Source organism: Trichomycterus rosablanca, chromosome 8 (assembly GCF_030014385.1).
Source record: "Trichomycterus rosablanca isolate fTriRos1 chromosome 8, fTriRos1.hap1, whole genome shotgun sequence".
NCBI lineage: Eukaryota > Metazoa > Chordata > Actinopteri > Siluriformes > Trichomycteridae > Trichomycterus > Trichomycterus rosablanca.
In genome coordinates, this window is record NC_085995.1 from 7,990,678 (window position 1) to 8,014,664 (window position 23,987).

Here is a 23,987-nt window from a genome sequence, read left to right on the forward strand (position 1 = left end):
TGTTTACTTAAAACCCATTCAAATAGAAGGTGAAGGACAAATGTCCTACAATAAACATGAAAATACACAATGGTTTACAGTAAACAAATTGTATACATGTAAGGGACATGTGTACTTAAAGGTCAATTAATTAGAAAGACCTGCTCATTCAGGTAATAATTCAATCAGCAGAGCAATCATTTCAATTACATAAACACAGGCCATAAGCTTCAGTTAATCAGAATGGGGAAAATATGACCTAAGTGACTTTGACTATGGCATGATTGTTGAGTTTAAGTATGTGAACAATGGCTGATCTGGCTGATTAATGCACACCAGTATCCAGAGTTGACAGTTCTGAAATAATGTCTTGTTGATAAACGAATCAGAAAAGAATGGCAAGATCTTTTAATATTAACAGAAAGGCTACAGGTTAACCTTTGAAGGATATGTTGTAGAATTCTAACACGCATTTCTACTAAACATTGTTGTAAACACTACACTTGTGAAAAGTAAGTTTTTTGGTCATTGCCCTTCTGAAACATCCAAATCACACTTCTGCTTTATAAGGCCAGATAACTCCATCTTCGTTTTATCTGAACACTTCTCTTCAGAAGACTTTTTCTTTCTCTTTTTACGCCATCAATTTAATAATCTAAGTTGCTGTATGTGTACATTTGACCCAGAAGATTTAGTGGCACTGTCACCTCACAGCTAGAAATTTCTAGGCTTTTTTTTAGTTCTACATTGCTTACTGACAAATTAGGCTTTGCTTGATTTACAAATAGCATTTACTATGGAAAAAAAACCATGAACTTCATTAACTGCCTTATTAACTCTTAAATTTTGTTATAATCACAATTTGTTCTTCTAAAAATAATAATTAAAAAATGAAAACAAAGGTGGCATATGGATAGTTACCACAAAACAGCTTGGAAAATGTAAGCCTATAATGAGAATTCAACCTACATTGTAAATATAAGAACATTATATAGTATCTCAAGAACTAGTTAAGTAAACAGGTGAACACAGAAAACTATAAGTCTCTGTGTGTAAGACTTTATCTTATTAAATGTATGTATTCATATCTCACCCAGGTCCAGCCTGGTTCTCGACATATGTTTAGCAATTCATCAAATAAACCAATTCAAAAAATTAGAATTACAAAAGAAAAAATATAACATGTAAATTGTACTTAAATCAAAGTAACTGCATCAAATAAAAAACAGGTGTCTACAGATATGCAAACAAACATAATAGCGACCTGCAGGGTAATGCTGGGTCCACAGCACTTAAAGGTCGGTGTTTCAGAAGCTGTATGATGTAAAACAGCTTCCAACACCGAACAGAATAATGTCACGCAGAGCTCTGCGCTTTTGCCTGCAGCGTTTAAGAATCTATTGATGCATTCCACTTACCTCTGTAGTTCCCTATGAAGTGGACTACAGAGGGAATTCGGACATTTTAAGCGAGATTCCAAACACATGGAGTGAAAGCGTTCAGTTCAAAGGAACTTGGAACTGCGTGTGGATTAGTGCACGGGCAGTGAAATTCACCCGTCAGTCACACTGTATCTTGCGGTTAAGACACACTGCACATTATCTGAGAGCAGCAAACGGTACAAGTGGGATTATGTCCACTTATGTCTGTGAGTGCTAATAAACTAACGTTTCATTCAACTTTGCCAAAAAACTAACAGCATTATGAAAATAAGCAGTGAATGTCCAGAAACGCTGCAAAATCCACCAGAAAATGAATTTAGCTCGTTAGCTTTTACAGAGCTAATGTTAGCTAGGTTAGTTATCCTGAGGTAAATGTTAACTAGTAAAATTTTAGCCACATTATTAATTAAATATTAATTCAATTAATATTTAATTTTTGTATTTTTGTTGGTTCTTTTAATAGTAAGTTTGAACTAAAATATATATATAGGTATATACTGTATATTCAGGTACAGACCCTCATTAGCTTTGACTAAAAAGCCATTATTATGCTAAAGGAAAAAAGGATCTCATGGAAAATCAATCAATGCAAAATAAAAACAGTTATAAAGATTGTTAAATGTGCTTGAAATTAATAAAAAATATCAATAAAAAAAAAAAAAAGAACAGAAAATATTTCAGTCACAGAAATGGAATGTTTTATTTTAATGTCTTTTTACCCTGTCAGTCTAGGATGTACAATATGTAAAACAAAAACATTTTAAAATGCAACTTAAATATATTTTTATATTTTTATAAAGTTCTCCATTTTGTTAAGCTATCAAGGTTTCCACTCTTGTTAGCAATGTGGACCAGACACACGATAATAAAAGATCAGTGTGTGTGGGAAAGGAATATGAGACAAGGCCAGTTTCATGAGGCCATTTTAACATAACACTGTAAACCAGTAAAGCTATACTGGAAGTGTAATTCTTTCTGATCAAGGGCAACATGTTGGCATGGCAGGTTGGGTTGGTGCCACACAGATCTAGTGACTGAGGTTCAATTCCAGTCTACATTCCCCTTTTTGCTTTGCCCCAGTTTCGATATTCTTAATTTCCTTATGTACAAAAATGACCTGCATGAAAGAACTGTGTTACACTTTTGGTGGCAGATGAATATTAGACTGGTGCACCATTTGAGCATCCTCTCTGTGTAAAGTTTTGTATGCTCTACTCCCACGTCCCATCTCCCACAGACTGACTGGCTGTTCGTAATTGCTCTTTGGTGATGATGAGTGTGGGATGTCCTGTGATGGACAGGTTGTGGGTTTTCCTGTCTTAAGATCAGTTCTGGACCAACTACAACCTGGAATAAAGCAGTTACTAAAGATACACAATGACCGATGGCAAAACCATACATCTAATGGAAGAACGTTATCATGATCAATGTTTGGAGGGATAGAAATATGCTTTAGGTATGTGTCAGGTTTTTCTATATTTACTTTGCTGTGAGGTTGGTCATCTGAGCTACACTATACAGAGGTAACAGAAAATGTACTTGGCAATACTTCAAGTCACATCAAATAACAATAGTAAAATACCAAAATACAGTAATTTAGGATTGAGGCTGTTCCACGGGGCCCTCTGCACTTTTATTCTCTAGAGTGTGATCTGGTTCATATACAACACATGGGGACTCTGTGTAGTCTGGCTCAAAAGCCTCCTTTAACTCTCTGGAAATATGAACCCAGCTCTGAAGAAGAAAAAGAAGACAATGAGTGGAGATGACGATCAAATTTAAATGGTATTAAATATGAAAAAAATCAAATTTGAGCACATCAAATAATTAAAGGTGTAGCTACCTCAACATTTCCATTATATTTGTGAAACAAATCCTGCAGGTTCTTGCTTGGGTCAGGCACTACAGGAAGTAAAACTACATGTATCCCTCCCTTTATCCTGCAAGCAAACAAGAGTAGGTAAAACTTAAGTAAAAATGTGCCTATATACGTTTACAGTTCTAACTTCTTTGTGATCGGCATATTGGTTACAGTGCATAATTTCAGACTTAATGTAATACAGAAATTTAAATATTATTACAAGTTTATTAAAGTTATCCAACATGCACATCAACTTAAAAAGCCCTCTTGGTTATTCAAAGAACCAGTTGATCAAATTTAATTTTTAAACCAAACCCAGTGAGGCTTGATTTTAGCCAGCCAGTTATGTGGAATAAATTAAAATTAAGCACCCTAAAGTTTTCACAGGAACATCATGCCACCAGCGCGCGGGTGACACAGGTCTATTACGCTAGACCCCCACAGTTGACTATCAACTGACCTGGTGTCTACACAGACATGATTGGATATGAAACTCTGCAATGGATTGGTGCCCTGTCCAGGGTATTCCTGCCTTGCCCAGTGTTTCCTGGCAAGTGGGATAGTGTAATAGCCACCCGAATGCACATGTATCTTAAATATGCTATTGTGTTTTTCACTAAAATATATTAGTGAACACATAAAGATGAACACAAGCATGTAGCCCAACCCTGTATGCAGAGCTTACCTTTCACAACAGAACAGCAGCACGGAAAGAAAGATCAGGAGAACAACCGAGAGTACAATGACCAACACATGCCACTGTGCTCTGCCTAAATGTAAAATAAACAGGGAGAACAGATTAATAGCAGACTTTTTTCAATCCACCGCTTAATAATTAATCACATTTTAAAGTTTTTTTTAGCACTTGACATGCTGAAGGTATCTAACTAGAGCAAATGGACCGACATTTAAAAAATAATTGGATTGAAATTTATACAGTAGAAGGAACAATGAAAAATTGTGCTATTTTATATTGTTACATGCCTGTGATAAATAACTGTAATGAAAAAAACAGCAACAAACAGAGAATGTCTTGTGCAAGAGATTGGCAATTTCGTTTTAGGATGCCCTCTTCCCTTGGCAGATTCTTAAGAGCTAAAAATCAGTTAAACCATGAGTTAAACCATGAGTGAAAAGAAAAAAAATTACAATGAATTTCATAGGGCAGAGCGGCATCCAGGACCAAAGTTGAGAAAGTCTAGTAATCGTTACCACACACTATTTAATACCTGTGTTGTTATCTGTGTTGTTATCTGTGTTGTTACTCCACTGCACTGGATCAGTCCAATCACTCCACAATTCAGAAGCACCACAGTAGTCAAATATTCTGGTTCTCACTTGGAATGTATAAGTGACATCATTGATGACAGGAGACACACAGTATGAAAGTTTCGAAGGTGAAGTAAAAGTCTGAATAAAAAAAGACAAAACTAATTAAAAATAAATACCCTTGATGATTATGCTATAACTACAGAAGCTATGAGTTGTTATAGCGACATGTTTTTGTGCAAGAGGCATGAGATTCATAATGTACAGTATAATCCGGCATCACTACAAAATCCAAACTATTTAAATCAGTGTGTCAGTTATTTGGCAGTGATGATATATAATGCAAGGTTTTATATTAACAAAATCCTTCTTTGTACGGGTTTGTGTTTTCAGAGCTGCTGTCTCTCTGTCTCTGCTGTAATAAAAACTTAGCATTTAAATTAGCACAAAGCAAGCATTTAAAAAAAAAAAAAATCAATTTTTTTAGTTTACTTCATCTTTACTTTCTTTACTTCACTTATGCCATTGGCCTTGTTAACATATGGTGAAAAACACAAAAAGACTGTCAATTATTTATTCAATTTTTCATTCATTGTCTGTTTTAGCAGCACTTTATCCGATTCAGGGTTGCTGTGCAAACACACACACACACACACACACACACACACTTAACTTCACCTGAAGAAAACAAAAAATGCACACAGACACAAAGGGAACACGCAAACTCCCCATAGAAAGGAACCAGCTCTACCTGGGAATCAAATCGTGCTACCCACTGAGCCTGGAATGCTCATTATTTTCATTTTATCTCATCATGTTTTACCACCACTCTATCCTGGTCAAAGTCGCCAATCCATCACAGGGCAACGGTCACCCCTCCCTTCAGACACAGCCAATTATGTCTGTAAGTAGATGCCTGACCGGCTTATGGCACCTCTGAGGATTGGAAACTTGGATCCCAGTTGGCTAGCGTAATTTGCTGTGCATCATCCATTTTTTTATTGGTTATTCGCTTGTATAACAATGTTAGTTCATTCTTTTTTATATATAGGTATAATTTTAAAACAATTAAAGATACAAATACACGGTAGCTGTTTAAATCAGATTTGGATAACAAGAGGGTCATATAAAGGGAACTTTGCTATACTTTGCCCCTGCATCACGCCTGGGAGTCTCTGGCGCTTGACATCATTTCTATGTTACATTTTTTTTCCTTAGCACAGCTGTTTTATTTGTCCTCCTGATTATAATTGACGTCACATAACCCTTTGTGGATAGACTGCATGGGTGCTCTTGTGCTGACAAGAAGGTAAATTGCTAGTGCCTGTTGGATGTGTCCATTATTTCTCACATACACACATGACAGAGACTGCAGAGACTCATTTTTTTCGTACCTTCCATTTGTTCGAGGCTATCCGATGGCGTACCTCGTTCTCCACACATAAATCGTTGAAACTGTTCACCCAGTGCATACAGACCTCACTATCAGCACTGCTGAAGTTCACAGAGACGTTATAGGGAGGGTTGAGCTTCACTGAATATACAGAAAGAGCAAACCCATATTTAAACAAAGTTAATGACAGTTACAAAGCTTCATTCATCAAACATTAGAAATTCATTTATTCATTTACAGTGTATCACAAAAGTGAGTACACCCCTCACATTTCTGCAAATATTTTATTATATCTTTTCATGGGACAACACTATAGACATGAAACTTGGATATAACTTAGAGTAGTCAGTGTACAACTTGTATAGCAGTGTAGATTTACTGTCTTCTGAAAATAACTCAACACACAGCCATTAATGTCTAAATAGCTGGCAACATAAGTGAGTACACCCCACAGTGAACATGTCCAAATTGTGCCCAAAGTGTCAATATTTTGTGTGACCACCATTATTATCCAGCACTGCCTTAACCCTCCTGGGCATGGAATTCACCAGAGCTGCACAGGTTGCTACTGGGATCCTCTTCCACTCCTCCATGATGACATCACGGAGCTGGTGGATGTTAGACACCTTGAACTCCTCCACCTTCCACTTGAGGATGCGCCACAGGTGCTCAATTGGGTTTAGTCCATCACCTTTACCTTCAGCTTCTTCAGCAAGGCAGTTGTCATCTTGGAGGTTGTGTTTGGGGTCGTTATCCTGTTGGAAAACTGCCATGAGGCCCAGTTTTCGAAGGGAGGGGATAATGCTCTGTTTCAGAATGTCACAGTACATGTTGGAATTCATGTTTCCCTCAATGAACTGCAGCTCCCCAGTGCCAGCAACACTCATGCAGCCCAAGACCATGATGCTACCACCACCATGCTTGACTGTAGGCAAGATACAGTTGTCTTGGTACTTCTCACCAGGGCACCGCCACACATGCTGGACACCATCTGAACCAAACAAGTTTATCTTGGTCTCGTCAGACCACAGGGCATTCCAGTAATCCATGTTCTTGGACTGCTTGTTTTCAGCAAACTGTTTGCAGGCTTTCTTGTGCGTCAGCTTCCTTCTGGGATGACGACCATGCAGACCGAGTTGATGCAGTGTGCAGCGTATGGTCTGAGCACTGACAGGCTGACCTCCCACGTCTTCAACCTCTGCAGCAATGCTGGCAGCACTCATGTGTCTATTTTTTAAAGCCAACCTCTGGATATGACGCCGAACACGTGGACTCAACTTCTTTGGTCGACCCTGGCGAAGCCTGTTCCGAGTGGAACCTGTCCTGGAAAACCGCTGTATGACCTTGGCCACCATGCTGTAGCTCAGTTTCAGGGTGATAGCAATCTTCTTATAGCCCAGGCCATCTTTGTGGAGAGCAACAATTCTATTTCTCACATCCTCAGGGAGTTCTTTGCCATGAGGTGCCATGTTGAATATCCAGTGGCCAGTATGAGAGAATTGTACCCAAAACACCAAATTTAACAGCCCTGCTCCCCATTTACACCTGGGACCTTGACACATGACACCAGGGAGGGACAACGACACATTTGGGCACAATTTGGACATGTTCACTGTGGGGTGTACTCACTTATGTTGCCAGCTATTTAGACATTAATGGCTGTGTGTTGAGTTATTTTCAGAAGACAGTAAATCTACACTGCTATACAAGTTGTACACTGACTACTCTAAGTTATATCCAAGTTTCATGTCTATAGTGTTGTCCCATGAAAAGATATAATGAAATATTTGCAGAAATGTGAGGGGTGTACTCACTTTTGTGATACACTGTATTTTCATAAATCACTGGGCACAATGTAGCAACACACTCCAGACAGGACACCGATCTATTGCAGGGGCTCAACATTACTCCCGTCAGACACAGCTAATCATGTCTGTATGTAGATGTTTGACTGGCCAATATTACAGCTGGGGATTTGAATCCAGGATCCCAGTGGTAGTGGGCTAGTGTAATTTATTCCTGCACCACCCAAGCGCCTACATTAGAAATTCATTCATTTATTTATTTTAATAAATCACTGGGCACAATGGTAGCAACACACCCCAGACAGGACGGCAATCTATCGCAGGGCCTTATCATTCCCCCCTCAGACTTCCCCTCTCAGGCTAATCATGCCTGTATGTAGACGTTTGACTGGCCGAAAGCACCACTGGGGGTTTAAATCCAGGATCCCAGTGGTAGTGGGCTAGCGTAATTTACCCCTGCACCTACATTAAAAATTAAGTCAATATTATTTAGACCTCTGTTCTAACTATTGGACACTCAGTAATAACAAAGTTTATCTTCATAGACGACTGGGCCGGATAATAAACAGTATTTGTAGAATCAGTCACACTGAAGATCTTGATGTGGCACTGCAATGGATGCTACATTGCAATTGCTGACATCCCACATGTCAGTTGACCAACTGCAACTCAGTCCCAGACCACATGAGCTTGCCAAAAGGTATTTCAGAGTGCTGAAGTGTGCAGCCTTAAAAATTCACTGCCTTGTGCTCACTAACTACCAAATTTCAAACTGCAAAAGTAAAATCCATGGATTACAGCTGAGCAGCACAGTTATGGTATTTTGTACAATAACAAAAATCCTTTCCCCACTCTTAGCCAATCATGTCTGTATGTAGACACTTGAGTGCCCTGCTGGGGATTTGAACCCTGATTCACAGCGGGAGTGGACCATCTAAACTCACCTCTGCAGCATTAAAGTGCATCAGAACTTAGGTTAGACCAAATTTAACCCCTTTTGACTAAAAGCTTCATTTTCTTTCAGTGGTGGGTAAAGCTAGGAAGCTTTTATTTGATACATAAATCAATTCAATAAATTAATCATGAATTATATAGTAATGTTCACAAAAATTGTTTTGAATATTTTTTTATTTTCACTTACCTCTTTGTAACAGATTTTTATAATCTTCTTTTGTATGATTTCCTCCCACGGTCAGCTTTGTGTAGAAAGGACTAAATCGTTCTTCCAGCATCTTAAGAGGGATTCTACAGCCTACATTCTGATCAAGCTCCTTGAGGTACTCTGGACACTCTTGATATAAATCACTGTTCAAGCTGACGAGACAAGAAAGGTGTTAAGAAACCTTTCCATATAAACCTTAAATAACAGTAATATTTATTCAGATGTGTAGATGGTGGAGTGGCTGTGCTGCAGACTTACGTCCTGAAGGTGAAGTTTATTTTCTGCATCTGCACTTTAGTCCAGCTGCAATTTATGTACTTCAGATTGATGATCAAACAACTGATGTTGACTTCTAAACAAGACAATACATGTCATTAGAATCTGATTACAAGTTCAATGCATTTGCTATATGGGCCAACAGTGATTTTCATTAACTAACCAGAAACAAAATAAAATAAATTACATAGACAAAAATATACAAACACCCACACAATTTCCTCATGTTTTATCACCACTTACCCTGGAATCACTAGGAGCAATGCAGTACCACCCCATGGATAGGATGCCAATCCATCTCAAGGCTTCAGTCATCCCTCCAACCCCAGACACAGCCAATGATGTCTACATGTAGAAGCCTGACTGGCCGATAGCACCACTGCAGATTCGAACCCATGATCCTAGTAGTAGTGAGCTAGCGTAGTTTACCCCTGTCCCACCCGAGCACACATAATGTGCTTATTAAACATCTCATTTCAGACATATAACATGTTATGGAGTTATGGAGTATTCCTCAACTAGATTCTGAAAGTGGCTTCTGAAAGTGGCTTCTAGTGGTCCCTGTACCTACATTCAGGGGAAACCAGTGGGCATTGCCGGGCCAGTGACCACACCATACACTATATAAAATAAAGAGTTGTTTAAACAATGACTAAACAAAATAACAATAATAAGAAAAAAATAATTATTCTGGCAACTATTAATGGCAGACTGGCACATCTGTAAGTGTTTATTGGGAGTTCATTGACTGTGTGCATTAGATCACATCAGCTTATATCAGACGGACCCAATCCTGTATCCTGGTGCCATTTCTTTCCCAAGTAGGAGATTCAAATGCACCCGGCTGCCCACATGATGTAAAAGAAACAAAATTTATCAGACCAGGCCCCCTTTAGTAGGTACCAAACACTGAATGCCAGAACACCTCACCAGATCTGGCTCTGACACAGTCGTCTAGCTATCACAATTTGGCCCTTGTCAAAGTTAGTTAGATCTTTTTCCTGCTTCATACATTAACTTCATGAATTGACTGTTCACTTGCCACCTAATAAATCCCACATCTTGAGAGGTGCTATTGTAACAAGATATAAATCACCTGTGAGTAACCTGTCAGAGGTATTCATGTTGTTGCTAATCGTTGTGTACACAGATAAAAAAAAACCACACCAAATAAACAGAATTTATGACCATAGTCCACTCTTAAATATTTTCTTAAATGAATCTGCACCGTCAGAATTGATATCAATACCTCATCAAACACATCACCCAGTGACACATAGGAAATACCCACAAACTTTCCAGACCCATTTTCTTTGAGCGGTATTCTGAGAAAAAGCAGTCGCCATCTAAAAACAATTCTAAAAACAAGCTTTAAATAAATAATTTAAAGGCCAAAAAAGCCAAATTTATACTAAGTATTGAAACAATTCACGTTTAAAACATTATGCTAACTAATTTATAAACATTATGTAAAACCGAAAAGAAAGAATAAAAGTTGTACATACTAGGTAAAGCCTCAGAACTGGAGCAGTATCCTTGTAATAAGAAAAGAAAAACACATCCGAAGAGAATCAGTGATGGTGGCATATAGGCCATAGTTACGCTCCCCAAAAAGAGCCGCTGTACCTAAGGGAGGTTTTCTGATGAACAAAACACAGACGGTAAGCTACAGCATGCTTCCGTGTTCTACTACTTCCTCTCATGTTCTGTCTACACCACAGCCGGTCAGAAAAAGAAAGGTGGGTGGAAGAGTCGTCATAGACAATATATTAATCATTTATTGAATTAAAATTATAATAATAAGCTTTATACATGTACCACAGTAAGGCACCAATACATTTCAAAATTCAACAGGCCTAGTATCAGTTCCAATACACAAACTGGGACTGTCAAATGCCATTATTCGAATACCAGCTTTAGTTACTGTGTGCGTGCATTCTGGTTAGTGAGCGATGGCGCAGCACAGTGGCTCAGTGGGTAGCACTGTCAGCAACAAGGTCCTGGGTTCGATTCCCAGGTGGAGTGGTATGGATCCTTCTTGTGTAGAGTTTGCATGTTCTCCTCGTGTCTGTGTGGATTTTCTCTGGGAGCTCTGATTTCATCCCACAGTCTAAAGACATGCAGCCAGGTGAACAGCTAAAAACACTACTCAGGTAACTAACTAAATGGGGGGGGGTCAAAACACAGACGAGTCGCTGGATGTTCTAGGTTTACATTCGACCATTAATGTAGGCTGTGCTGTGTACTGTAGCTTTCATTTATTCTAACATTCAATTTATGAGTGTTATTTAACAACTGCTGTGAAATGTGGCTCTTTTCTTTAAAAATCTGTGAAATCTTAGATTTTTTTTTAAAACGAGGTCCGTGAAATTAAGCACATTTTCCCATGAATTTAGTAGGACCCTACATATAGTACATATACACTAATCAGCCATAAAGTTAAAGCACCAGTGTGGTTAATATTGTGAAGGTCGCTCTCATGTTGGCAAACAGCTCTGACCCATACAGGCATGGACTCCACAAGACCTCTAAAGATGTCCCGTGGTATCCAAAGACATTAAGCCATGTGAACTGGAGATACAAAGTTGCCTGTGACTGTGTTTGACATTGAACTGATAAATCGTGTCATGAATGTATCCAAAGTGTAAAAGATGACGTTAAACTTTTTAATAATAAACTGAAACTAGTTGGCGAAAGGTGTGTTTGCACTTGCATGTTTCTTTGCAAAGCCAAGTTTTCAAACCCAGGCACACTCTTAAGCAGTAATCTCTGGTATACCTAAAAAAAAATCTTTTTTTGTGTGTAATGTGATTGGTCGGGTAACATTCTGTTTTAAATTTTACAATAGCAGCGAACAAGACAGCCGATAACTCACTGATATTATATTGACCTTATATCTTCATCCTCTCATAAAACAGGCTGATGTTTTAATACATATAAAGTGAAAAAGCAATTCTTTGACTAATTAAAGAACTGAATTAATTATTGTTGTTTGTTATGCCTGCAGCTTTCACTACAAGACTTTACTCGAACGGCTGATCAGTGGCAGGCTAAGTAAAGAAGTACTAAGTATTCTTCAGATGCTTCTAGGAAATGAAATTCAAACACTATGTTTACGTCTAAATACAAATCCAAAGCCAGTCACCTTATATCTTGGATACCTTTGTGCTTCTGTCCATTCCTTTGGCTAATTTTGCACTTTGAGTAAACCAACACCATTTGATTCCGTTATGTCAGCTATTCCTATAAGTAGCATGGTTTGGTATGCAGTCTTCCTCCATACTGATGTTCAGAAACACAAAACATCAATGGCTAGACGATAGTCAGACGAGTCCAACAGCTTTGTCTAAAAATCTGGCAAAGTTCTGAGGCTGACCGGGCAGAAATGGCAGCAGAGCAGACAAATCCATCTCCCGCAGAGTTTGTGCAAGAGTGCTGAAAAAGAGAGAGTGAATGTTGTCTCATGATAAAGTAGTAAATACAGTAATTTAAGTATTATAACAGTTACTGGGTAACATGCGAATAATTAAAATATCACCTGCACACTAAACAAGTGTAATAGTTTTGATTGATTCACATTATAATAATTGTACTTATTCAAAGAAGAAAGCTCTTGTTTATAATATTAAACCATATTTCAATACCTGCAGGTACAGTAGAGGAGATGACCATCAGCTTGCAGTTGCTTGGCCAGTTCCAGCTGATGGTTGTCCATTAACTTATCATTAACAACCACAAGCAGTGGCTTTCCTGCTCCTAACGACTCCAAACAGCTTCCTGCACCTAGAAATCCAAATAAATCCAACTGAACATGGATGACCTGACCTTACAAATGCTCTTTCAACTAAAAGTAATTAAAAACAGCCGATCCCAACATTTTCTACAAGTTTTTTTATTTTGTATTAAATAGTTAGAAGGCTCAATGTTTAACTGCATAGGTTAAATGTAAAAAAAAAAAAACTTAACAATATTTTAAATCGGAGACAGTGAAATATGGACAAAAGTATGTGGACATCTAACCATAAGCTTGTTGGACTATTACAAAGCCATGGGCATTAATATAAAATTTAGAATTACTTTTCGGTCTTTTGGTTGCTTTTCTGACCAATACACTCCTTATTCAGTCACTACTACTATTTTTGTAGATGGTCTCTTTAAGCAAAATCGTGGACATACCGTATTTGTTTAATTTTTTTATCTGATTTAATTTTGCTCCATGAAATGTTTAAAGTTTAAGCCATGTGTTTAATAATCATACACAAACCATGTTCTCGAGCTATGTGCTGGCAGTTTGATAGCTCCTTTATGAAATAGTTTTTTTCACTGGTTGCAGCAAAACTAACGTAGAGCATTTAAGCAAAACAGAAAAAAATTGCAATTTATACTGATTCACATACTGAATGCTATAAGGCATATAAGTATGGAACATTTGTTATATAGCATTTAGTATTGTAGCATTTAGCAGACTATACAATAGCATATGCTGACTTAGCTGAGATACCTACCCGCATGACTAATGACCAAATCAGCCAGCTGAATGTTTTCAGCTATGGATTCTTTAAATCTGAAAGCTTCAATCCTCAGTCCAGGACAGGTTTGTGGATCAGGAACAAATGAACCACGACCAAACTGAAGCACCACATCAGTGTATCCCCCATCTACTAATGCCTAGAAGAGTTAAAATATAACATTAAAAATACCCCCAAACTTGTTGTCTGTTATATCACATCAAGCAATCATTAGGTGCAATCACTTAAGATTGAGGCATTGGGAGGATGCTTTTATCCATCACAAAATTAACAATACAATCCAAGCATGGTTAAGAGCTTTGCTCAGGGCCCAACAGTGACAGCAGTTGAGCTTAAATACTCAACATTATGATCTACAGCCCAGTACACTAACTGTTGAGCCAGTAACTGTTGGTCCATTAGATGGCTACCATACCAACAGGAATACCACAATAATACTTGATAGCTGACAGTAGACACTGTGAGATAAAGGCATCATTTGGCATTGAGAAAATTTCAGCTTTGTGATATTCAGACCACACAGCTTTTGATACTGGGTCATAAATGTGATCATTTCATTCTGTGTTTATTTTAGTGGCTGCGCTTTAAAGCATTTAGAAACTTTTCTGTGGAGTGCCTGTTTATCCACCTTCAACCACTGATCCTCTTTCCATGTTTCTAATGTCCATGTTTAACACAAAACCCGCCATGAATTCTGAGCCTGATCACTTTAAAACACGTTGCTGTTATTGCTGGTAACTGATGCATCTGCACTCTGGAACTATGTTAATTGTCTGATGTTGCTTTGCATCCATACACATTAATAAGATATTTATCAGAGCTCTTTTATAGATAGTGTATGATGTTTGTGGTACTCACTACAAAAACATAAAGCTTCAAATATCACTTGTGGTTTTAACCTGTCGGGTCTCTGTATGATAAGCAACTAGCATGTTAATGTAAAAGTGAACGTGACATTATCTACCTTTACTACTTCATTTGAAGTCATGCTTATCATTAAATAATCAAAACTGGTAGTTCCGACAGTTACAAACACTGTTTTCATTATGCTGACGAGCTTTAAGTTTACTAACAAAACTAGCGTTAACAACTAAGCTACAGATTCAACAGTAACTGAATCAAACGTTTGAAGAGTCGATTCTCTAATTCCGGGTTTTGGGAATCGCGACAACTGTGAATCGTTGACTCGACACAATGAATCAAATTCAGTTATTGCCGAAAATGCGAAGATGATTTTCACTGTCTCTGTCTTACCATGAAGATTAGTAATGCGACAGTAACTTTGGAAAAAGGAGACTAATGTAAATAAGATATTTAGCAAACTGGTATTGAGTTTGTACAAAAAGTTTAAAGATGTCAATGTACTTTGTTAATCATACTGCGATAACAGTGCACTGTATATAACATTTTAAAATATCTAATTTCTTACGTGTTTAGCTGTATTACTAATATTAATTACATTAATAACAATAATACATTTTGTATGAGGAATTGGCGGCTCCCTTGATTCACAAGTCCTGGAGTCGACATTAGAATCGACTCCATACGTTTAGAATTGAACAACTCCAGTGAACAGGGACACCGTCAGGTCCAGATAATATGGCGTCAAATGATTAAAACGCTTTTTAAAATAAAAGTACTTGTTATCTGCACGGACAGTAAATGTTAAGAACTATTCATATACCTCCTACATAAACAGATGATTAACTGGTAAATTCGACTTTAATTCGTTACGTTGCTTGTTTAAAAATCCGCTCACAACACATAGAAAATAAAGATAGGGACCAACGATGGACCTGTATAAACAAGTCCAATTCATTTGTTTATAGTTTTACTTGTTTCAGTAAGCATTATAACATGCTGGATTATTCCACATACCTACAAAATGCTGCACTTATTTTAACAGATTCTGTTATAAGTCTTTGTAATTTTCACTTGTGGAAATCACAATATTAATCACATTTCTAAAACTCTTATATCATTCAGGTTCAGTATGGGTTGGGACAGTATGGTAAATGCAAATTAAAAGTGTTGTGAAAGGAATGGCACATAACCAAGTGGTAAAAGCTTTACCATTCCAACTTTTATGAAATGTGTTACAGGGATAAATATATTCACAAACTAAATGACCAGAAAAAACATGAAATGTCTTGAGGTAATACTTTCTGCAATTAAATAAAATTCAAAGTAATTCCAAGAAACAATGTGCTTTTTATTTGCATTTTCCATGGTCCCAACTATTATTTCTGAGGCTGTAGAAGAAAACCTAGGGCTGATAAAACACCTTTATTTGATATGTATATGTGTACAGTACAATTAAATGTTTGTGTTCTGTACATCCCAGCTGTTTTTGGAAGCTGGGGTCAGAAAGCAGGGGCAGTCATTGTACAACACCCCTGGAGCCAGGAATGATAAGGGCCATGCTCGAGGGCCCAACAGTGGCTGAAAGGCAAAGTTTGGATTCGAATCTACAACCTTCTACTATGTTATGCCAGTTTAATGTTAATAAATCACACATTATTATTTAAATAATACTACACAGTTAAACATTACCTAGTCACGGTGAAAGACTGTTTTTCCTGTTTGGATGGTGGGTTTAATTCATACAACACTGTTACATTACGGATGCCCACTAGAGGACATCCAATGCGCTGATCTGCCACTGCCTCACTGAGAAACTTCAGAGAATGAGACGCAAAAGTGCTAAACAAATATGCAATAACAAACAGAGGGGATTTTTGGCTTTCTACAGTACTATTTATGGAAGTCTTATGACCTGAAAGGAAATTTGTTTATATACACAGCTGGGGCCAAAAGTCTGAGACCATGACGGCAAATTTGTTCATGACAAATTCTATAAGCAGCATATTTTGAGTACAATTCTATAAATTTTTGAAAAATACATACATCTCATACAGTCAGTGTTTGGTTCTAGTGAAAAGCATATACACACATTTGCAAAATTAACCATGTAAATTCCCTTTCCATTAAAGCACATGCTCAGAAGACTGAAGCATGTGAATTTGCTCGATGTATCATTGAATTATATGGTTTCTAAATTAAAAACACTGTATTAAATTTAAGAAAATGCAAAGTAGAAGAAACTTTCACTAGTGGTCTCAGACTTTTGGCCCACCACTGTTTGTGTGTATAAGAACTCAGGAAACAGGAAGCATAGACCACACAAGTTCAGACTGTAATCATTTAAGGCGTCATCAATTCTCCATTTCAGAAACAATACGTACGGTCACAAAAACAAAAAAAGGCCAGTGGAACATAAAAATGCATTGTCCATCTTTGTAATTAAAGATTTTAATAAATAGACTATTGTGAGGAAAAGCATACATACTGCATTTAAAAAAAGAATAAAAAGTAAAGCAAAGTTAGATGGTCCAGGTCTTAATCCTGAATAATGGCTATAAATCACTTTAAAAATAGAAATGAAACTTAAAATGTTAAAAGAAAACCTGGGGTTGCATGACTGAGCACCGTCAGCATTTTGCAGGTTCGGGAAGTCCCGCTCATACATAACGAAGGTCCTCCTCTAAGAAAATAGATAGTAATAGCCCTGTCAAGGATGGCCCCTGTTTCCAAAGTCCTCTGCTTTCCAACTGATGCTCATCATGCAGTTCCCAAAAAAGCCCAGTATACTGGATATATACTGTATTATATATGTGCTCTACAATACAAACACCAATGAAAGTCAGAGACGTAAAGTCCCCGCTTTAAGATGCAGCAAAACCAAGCTTTGTCATCAGATGACCTCATCAGTCTCAGTTCAGACAGCTCAGTGAGACTGGTGTGTGGCTCATGGGGTCAAAACATCACTGAAGCAGAAACTGGTTTTAAAGGTCTTCCTGCCAGGTGCTGGAGCTACAAAAGAAACATAAGTAAGTCAGTTACACTATCAATACATCCATTTTTATTAATACTCAATCATACTATTTTGCAGTTTTTTTAGTTTATGCCACAATAATTTGCAGAGTCCAAAGCCCCGACACACCAAACATTTGCTGAAAACCTGAAGATGGCAGTACACAGCCTACAGCATTTTATCATCTTTTAAGATGACCGGATTTTCCCTAAACCCTGAAAATTTTCATTTTCACAAATAAAATTTTGTTTCAACATACTTTGTGTAATTCTATCTGCATACTGATCCAGTATTTCCCATGTTAATGAATGACGATGGGATTCTCTTCCCCAATGTTGCATCATATATACTACATTCAAACAGGACATGAACGTAATATTGCACAATTTTAGTGCTGGAGGGCCAAAGACAGGCAAGGTTTGGGAATATCCCCGCACAAACACAGCCCTAACTTATTTTAAATTACTATAATTGCCATTTCAGCCACGCAGTGAAAACTGCAGTTTGAGGGGGTTTTTTTTGTTGTTTTTTTTTAACACATCACTTACTGTACAAAGTAGTGATTAAAGGGTCTGAATACTTCTGTTAAGTCTGCTTGGATACACATCTACAAGTGTTGGACACTTAGGGGAGGGGATTAGGGGAGTTGATATCATGATTTATGGAAAAAGCTCTCATGATCTGCTATCTTCAATTCTTTACACTGATATTCGATGGGTTTAAGTCACTCAATGACATTCTGAGACCTGACTGAAGCCTCTCTATAATTTTTCTTTGGTGGTTTGCTTCGGGTCCTTGTGACTAAAGGGGAACTGTATTTCCTTAAAGGATGACCCTGTTTTTGACTACATTAATTTATCACTAAATTCTCACCAGTCTGCCTCTTCCTGCCACAAAGAAACCAAACACCTCCTTCCTCTTTCCAACAGCATGATGCTGCCACCACCATGTTTCACCCTAGGGAGGGTATTAGCCAGATGTGCAAATAGTCTCATCAGACCAGAAAACCAGTTTCCTCATATTGCCTTTACATACTGCTTAGCAAAGTACAAAAGGTCTGTCATATGCTTTTAACTCAATATTGGATTTCCTCTTGCTACTCTGCCATTAAGTCCTGATTTATGAAGAACTGTCGAATTGGTTGACCATTTGACAGGTTCTCCCATCTCCACACAGGACCCTTTGCACTGATTTATGCCAAGACAGATTAAGGAGATTACGAAGACCCACAGTTAGCTTTGGACTTGATTTGTTCTATTGTTTATTTGTACTGACCCAGGTGGGTGCATTTTAATTTATATCCAATTAATTCAAATTGCAGCCCTGCAATAGACTGGCACCCAGTCTGGGGTGTTCCTGTCTTGTGTGCGTACACCCAGCGACCTTGAGATAACGCAGCAGCATAATATCTCAGCAACGTGCAACACCAGAGGTAACACATGACCACACTCGCTACAAGTAATTTTTGTTCTTCATAAGTAAGCAGATTTATACAACAGTGTATGAACACTATAAGATCATCCTGCTCACTAACTGTGCAAGTTCCTCACCACCTCATGAACTGACGCTCCAATATGCAGAGTTTTAAATGCAACAGTGGACACTGGCTGTAGTGACTGGTAAATCAAACATGCCCACAAAATGATGTCATCTCTAAGCAATTTTTATATAGTCTAAAAGGCAGACAGAGATTCTATTTATCTGCACATGGTCCTACAAAAGAAGCCTGTTTGACGGGGAAATGCAATCAGCTAAAATATGCTCATCATGACAAGCCATGCACTACAGTTCTGCAATAAAATTAAATGTACATGCAACAATGAAACTGCTGCATTCTTAGAAATCCTCCTTACAACAAACATTGATAAACCTTTCATTTTTCACCAGACAAAATTAGCTCTTCTAAAACAAACACTAAAACAATTCATCATCAGAAACAATGACAACACAATAATGGAGAACTTCTCCAGAGCAGTTTCCTGTTATTCTGGAACATCAATTATCATCCAGGACGTTAGGTGTTCTTTCTTTTTACTGGGAATCTCCCTGTTGTCATGTTCCTGTCACTAGTCTAGACTGCTCGGCCTCTTCACGCTCCACCACACTGGTGGTGGGCTCAGACATTTTTGTTCTTCACGGCACATTCTTTGTGTGATCTAAAGATAACAGAACTAAACCAGTGTGGAGTAGCTACTGCTCCTCAACAAACAGAAGTTAAAGGACCGGCTGGTAATGTCCTGGTAACAGATACCATATATCAAAGGACACAGATGTCAATGTCTTATTTATTTATTATTATATGCATTATTTTGGTTTTAAACTCAAATTAAATCAAATCAGTAAATCAATAAACCCTCAGCCTTTTACCTGCAAAGACTGTAGTAAGGCCAGAACCTCACTGCATCACACATGCCGTGCAGCACTGCTCCTGCTTCTCAGGCAAAGTGGCATAGTTCATTTGCCTCACGATCTCAGCAAACAGCTCGTCCACCATGGTCTTGCTTTTGGCTGAGGTCTCGATGAAGGGGCAGCCCCACTCCTGTGCAAGGGCTCGGCCGTCTGACCCGGCCACCTCTCGCTCAGACTCAAGGTCCACCTTGTTTCCCACCAGGATGAGGGGCACCTTTTCGAAGCGCTTCACTCTGACTATCTGATCTCGCATTGGTCTGATGTCCTGGGGAAATTGAAAATACAAGATGGCAATGATAAAGAGGAATGCCAGTGATCTAACCTGTTAGGTATTGGTACATTAGTCTTGTAGGGAAGGGAACAATGCATTCTGTGTATTCATTGTGGAAGTCATTTTCTTCCTCTTTATATTCTTATGAACATTCAGCAAGGAGTGGCAGTTTATCTGGCAGTTTGATGGACGAATCTGGGTTTGGTGAATACCAGGAAAATGTTACCTGTCTGACTGCACTGTGCCAGCTGTAAAGTTTGGTAAAGGAGGGATAAAGCTATAAGGGTTGTTTTACAGGGGTTTGTCTATGCCCTTTAGTTTCAGTAAATGGAAATCATAACATTTCAACATACTGGAACATTATGGACAATTATATGCTTCCAACTTTGTAGGCACTATTTAAGGAAGGCTGTTTTATGTTTCAGCATGACTGTGCCCAAGTTCACAAAGCAAGGTCCATAAAGGCCTCAACTCCAACAAGCACCTTTGGGATGAACTAGAACAGACATTGCAAGCCAAGTCCTCTCGTCCAACATCAGTGTCTGATCTCTCAAATGTATCTTGTTGATTAATTGGGCAGACTCACTCCAAAATCTTGTATTATAAAATATGTTATAGTTCTGTAATATGAAATTATGAACAGACACTGGATACAACAAACTGGGATTATTTTATCTTACCTTTTATCATGAATAATAAATTCTGATTTAATACTGAAACTTTGGATACTGAAGTTTAAACGCAGTTAAGAAGGAACATGATTGTTAAAAAAAGCCATGCATATGTTACAACCACCCAATAGGCTGAATAAATCTGTAAGACATACACTACATAGTCGAAAGTATATGGACACATGACCCATAAGCTTGATAAACATTTCAAAACCATGGGCAGTAATACGAAGCCCCGCCACCCTTAGTCATACCCCATTTGCAGCTACAACCTCCACTCCATCGAAAAGGCGTTAGTGTAAAAAAAAAAAAAAAAGCCAATCCATCAAAAAAGCATTTACAGTCAAGCACTTGAGACTTCATGTGGAATGGGAAGGTCTGGCTGGCAATCAACATTCTAGCCAACATGTGTTAATGGGGTTGAAGTCAGGGCTCCCTGCAGTCCACTGGAGTCTTATACCAAACTAGTCAACTATCTTTTAACAGTCCTGCCAGAACAGGAAATGGGCCTTCCCTAAACTGTCGCCACAAAGTTGGATTTTTTTTTTAAATATCTGTTAGCAATGGGTGTGGTTGAAGTAGATAAACGCAATGAATAGAATAGAAGTCCACATACTGGCTATATAGATAATGTGCATTATAAAACATTTAACCTTGTTAGCATGTGAGACACAAAGTCCCACCAGCCACCAGAAGCCTGTGAGTAATCTTACCTGGAAGGACTGCTGATTGACAAGACTGTAAACCAAGATAAAGCCTTGGCCATTTTTGATATAGAGATCTCGCATGGAAGCGAACTGCTCGGTTCCGGCTGTGTCCAAAATCTCCAGCACAGAAGGGGACGAGTCCACTTCGATCTCTTTCCGATAGAAGTCCTCGATGGTGGGGTCGTATTTCTCGATGAAGGTGCCAGTGACAAACTGCACGGTGAGGGCGGACTTGCCCACGCCGCCGCTGCCCAGCACCACCACTTTATACTCCTTCATCTGGACTGGGCGCTAAAACACTGAGCCTATCGCGGCTTGCTAGCTTGATTTTCTTCCCAACATAAGCAAGCAGCTTAAACCTGTTTAATCAAACCGATACATTTAGACATGATAAACAACAAATATCGTAACCCAGAGCGTTTAAATGAACGACACTACTTTAGGGTATTAACTGTTCTTCTGGGATGTAGCTGCCAGGCCGGCTAGCTGTGCTAGCTACTTCCACTAAAGCGCCCCTGCTCCATCTACGTTGGACTGTTTTAGATTAAGTGCTCATTATAAAAACGTTTTAAAGGAATAAAATGTTCCCTTAACGCGTCTGTCATTCACCCCTGTTTGCTAAAGTTTCCAAATACAAAGCACGCCCGTGTGTGTGCGCCCATTCCGGCGTCCAGGGGAACAACACTAACGTTTTACTTATTTTAGCCTAGTATGCTATTCAGCTAGCTCACTTGCGCCAAATAAACCTCGCGATAGCAGCACTTTCACAGCTCGCCTGATAAACCGCTGAGCTTCTTTCTCTTTTCAATCAACAAGTCAGGATTTCTGCACGTACAACTATTTGAAATTTACAGCAAACGCTCTAGTTTTTTTGCCCGTGTGTCTATGGCCTCTCCCTCCCGGCCCGCCTCAGCCCTATCGGCCACCACACTGCATTCCGTTCAGCTGGTTTAAATCAGCGGGCTCGGTCCCAAACCGCACACTACCGCACTACCGAGTGTGAGAAATAGGACGCGATCCATAACAGGCTACACGTACAGTCTGGGAGGGCAGAATGCAGCTGCGCCGCCTATAGTTCACATAGTCAAGTCAAATACACAATATTTGTATAGCGATTTTTACCATAGACGTTATCTCAAAGCGACTTTACAGACTATGGGTAGTTGTAGCTTAATGGTTAAGGTACTGGTCTAGTAATCAGAAGGTCACTGGTTCAAGCTCCACCATTGCCAGGTTGTCAATTGAAAGAGCTTTATTAGCATGACTGTTGTAGTGGTTACAGTATTGCCAAAGCATTGAAAATACATTTATATGAATATATAAAAAGAAATAATTTTAGTAAAATATAAAATTTAAAAAAGGAACATAAAAAAGAAAAATAGAATGAAAACAGATGTGCATAACAAACATTATCACTGTGTGGGTCCGTCAGGGCTGTTCCCATGTTTGGGTGGATCAGTCCGTGTCCATCAGGGCTGTTCTTGTGTTTGGGTGGATCAGTCCGTGTCCATCAGGGCTGTTCCCGTGTTTGGGTGGATCAGTCCGTGTCCATCAGGGCTGTTCTTGTGTTTGGGTGGATCAGTCCGTGTCCATCAGGGCTGTTCCCGTGTTTGGGTGGATCAGTCCGTGTCCATCAGGGCTGTTCTTGTGTTTGGGTGGATCAGTCCGTGTCCATCAGGGCTGTTCCCGTGTTTGGGTGGATCAGTCCGTGTCCATCAGGGCTGTTCTTGTGTTTGGGTGGATCAGTCCGTGTCCATCAGGGCTGTTCCCGTGTTTGGGTGGATCAGTCCGTGTCCATCAGGGCTGTTCCCGTGTTTGGGTGGATCAGTCCGTGTCCATCAGGGCTGTTCCCGTGTTTGGGTGGATCAGTCCGTGTCCATCAGGGCTGTTCCCGTGTTTGGGTGGATCAGTCCGTGTCCATCAGGGCTGTTCCCGTGTTTGGGTGGATCAGTCCGTGTCCATCAGGGCTGTTCTTGTGTTTGGGTGGATCAGTCCGTGTCCATCAGGGCTGTTCCAGTGTTTGGGTGGATCAGTCCGTGTCCATCAGGGCTGTTCCCGTGTTTGGGTGGATCAGTCCGTGTCCATCAGGGCTGTTCTTGTGTTTGGGTGGATCAGTCCGTGTCCATCAGGGCTGTTCCCGTGTTTGGGAGGATCAGTCCGTGTCCATCAGGGCTGTTCTTGTGTTTGGGTGGATCAGTCCGTGTCCATCAGGGCTGTTCTTGTGTTTGGGTGGATCAGTCCGTGTCTCTCAGACTGTGGCAGGCAGATACATACTGAGCTGCTACAGTGCTGCTCTTCCTCTCCTCTCCCAACATGATGAACAGTTTCTGGTTGTTGGT

General features: G+C 39.1%; 3 protein-coding genes across 3 annotated transcripts; all 3 read right to left on the reverse strand.

Annotated features, from left to right (window-relative positions):
• Window positions 1-2,111: 2,111 nt before the first annotated feature.
• il2rgb (interleukin 2 receptor, gamma b) lies at window positions 2,112-10,783 on the reverse strand. Its single transcript, XM_063000962.1, has 8 exons — window positions 10,693-10,783; window positions 9,170-9,263; window positions 8,891-9,063; window positions 5,946-6,085; window positions 4,512-4,692; window positions 3,968-4,052; window positions 3,265-3,361; window positions 2,112-3,155 (listed from the first exon to the last, which is right to left on the reverse strand). Exons 1-8 carry the CDS (start codon window positions 10,781-10,783, stop codon window positions 3,018-3,020), a joined length of 999 nt encoding a protein of 332 aa, XP_062857032.1. The 3' UTR covers window positions 2,112-3,017.
• Window positions 10,784-10,947: 164 nt separating this feature from the next.
• zgc:92907 (uncharacterized protein LOC436733 homolog) lies at window positions 10,948-14,775 on the reverse strand. The gene is made up of 4 exons (XM_062999805.1): window positions 14,681-14,775; window positions 13,693-13,855; window positions 12,832-12,970; window positions 10,948-12,622 (listed from the first exon to the last, which is right to left on the reverse strand). The coding sequence occupies exons 1-4, from the start codon at window positions 14,759-14,761 to the stop codon at window positions 12,511-12,513; spliced, it is 495 nt and encodes a 164-aa protein (XP_062855875.1). The 5' UTR covers window positions 14,762-14,775; the 3' UTR covers window positions 10,948-12,510.
• Window positions 14,776-15,983: 1,208 nt separating this feature from the next.
• Window positions 15,984-22,569, reverse strand: rap2c (RAP2C, member of RAS oncogene family). The gene is made up of 3 exons (XM_063000437.1): window positions 21,655-22,569; window positions 19,958-20,264; window positions 15,984-17,589 (listed from the first exon to the last, which is right to left on the reverse strand). Exons 1-2 carry the CDS (start codon window positions 21,925-21,927, stop codon window positions 19,986-19,988), a joined length of 552 nt encoding a protein of 183 aa, XP_062856507.1. The 5' UTR covers window positions 21,928-22,569; the 3' UTR covers window positions 15,984-17,589; window positions 19,958-19,985.
• Between the last annotated feature and the right edge of the window lie 1,418 nt (window positions 22,570-23,987).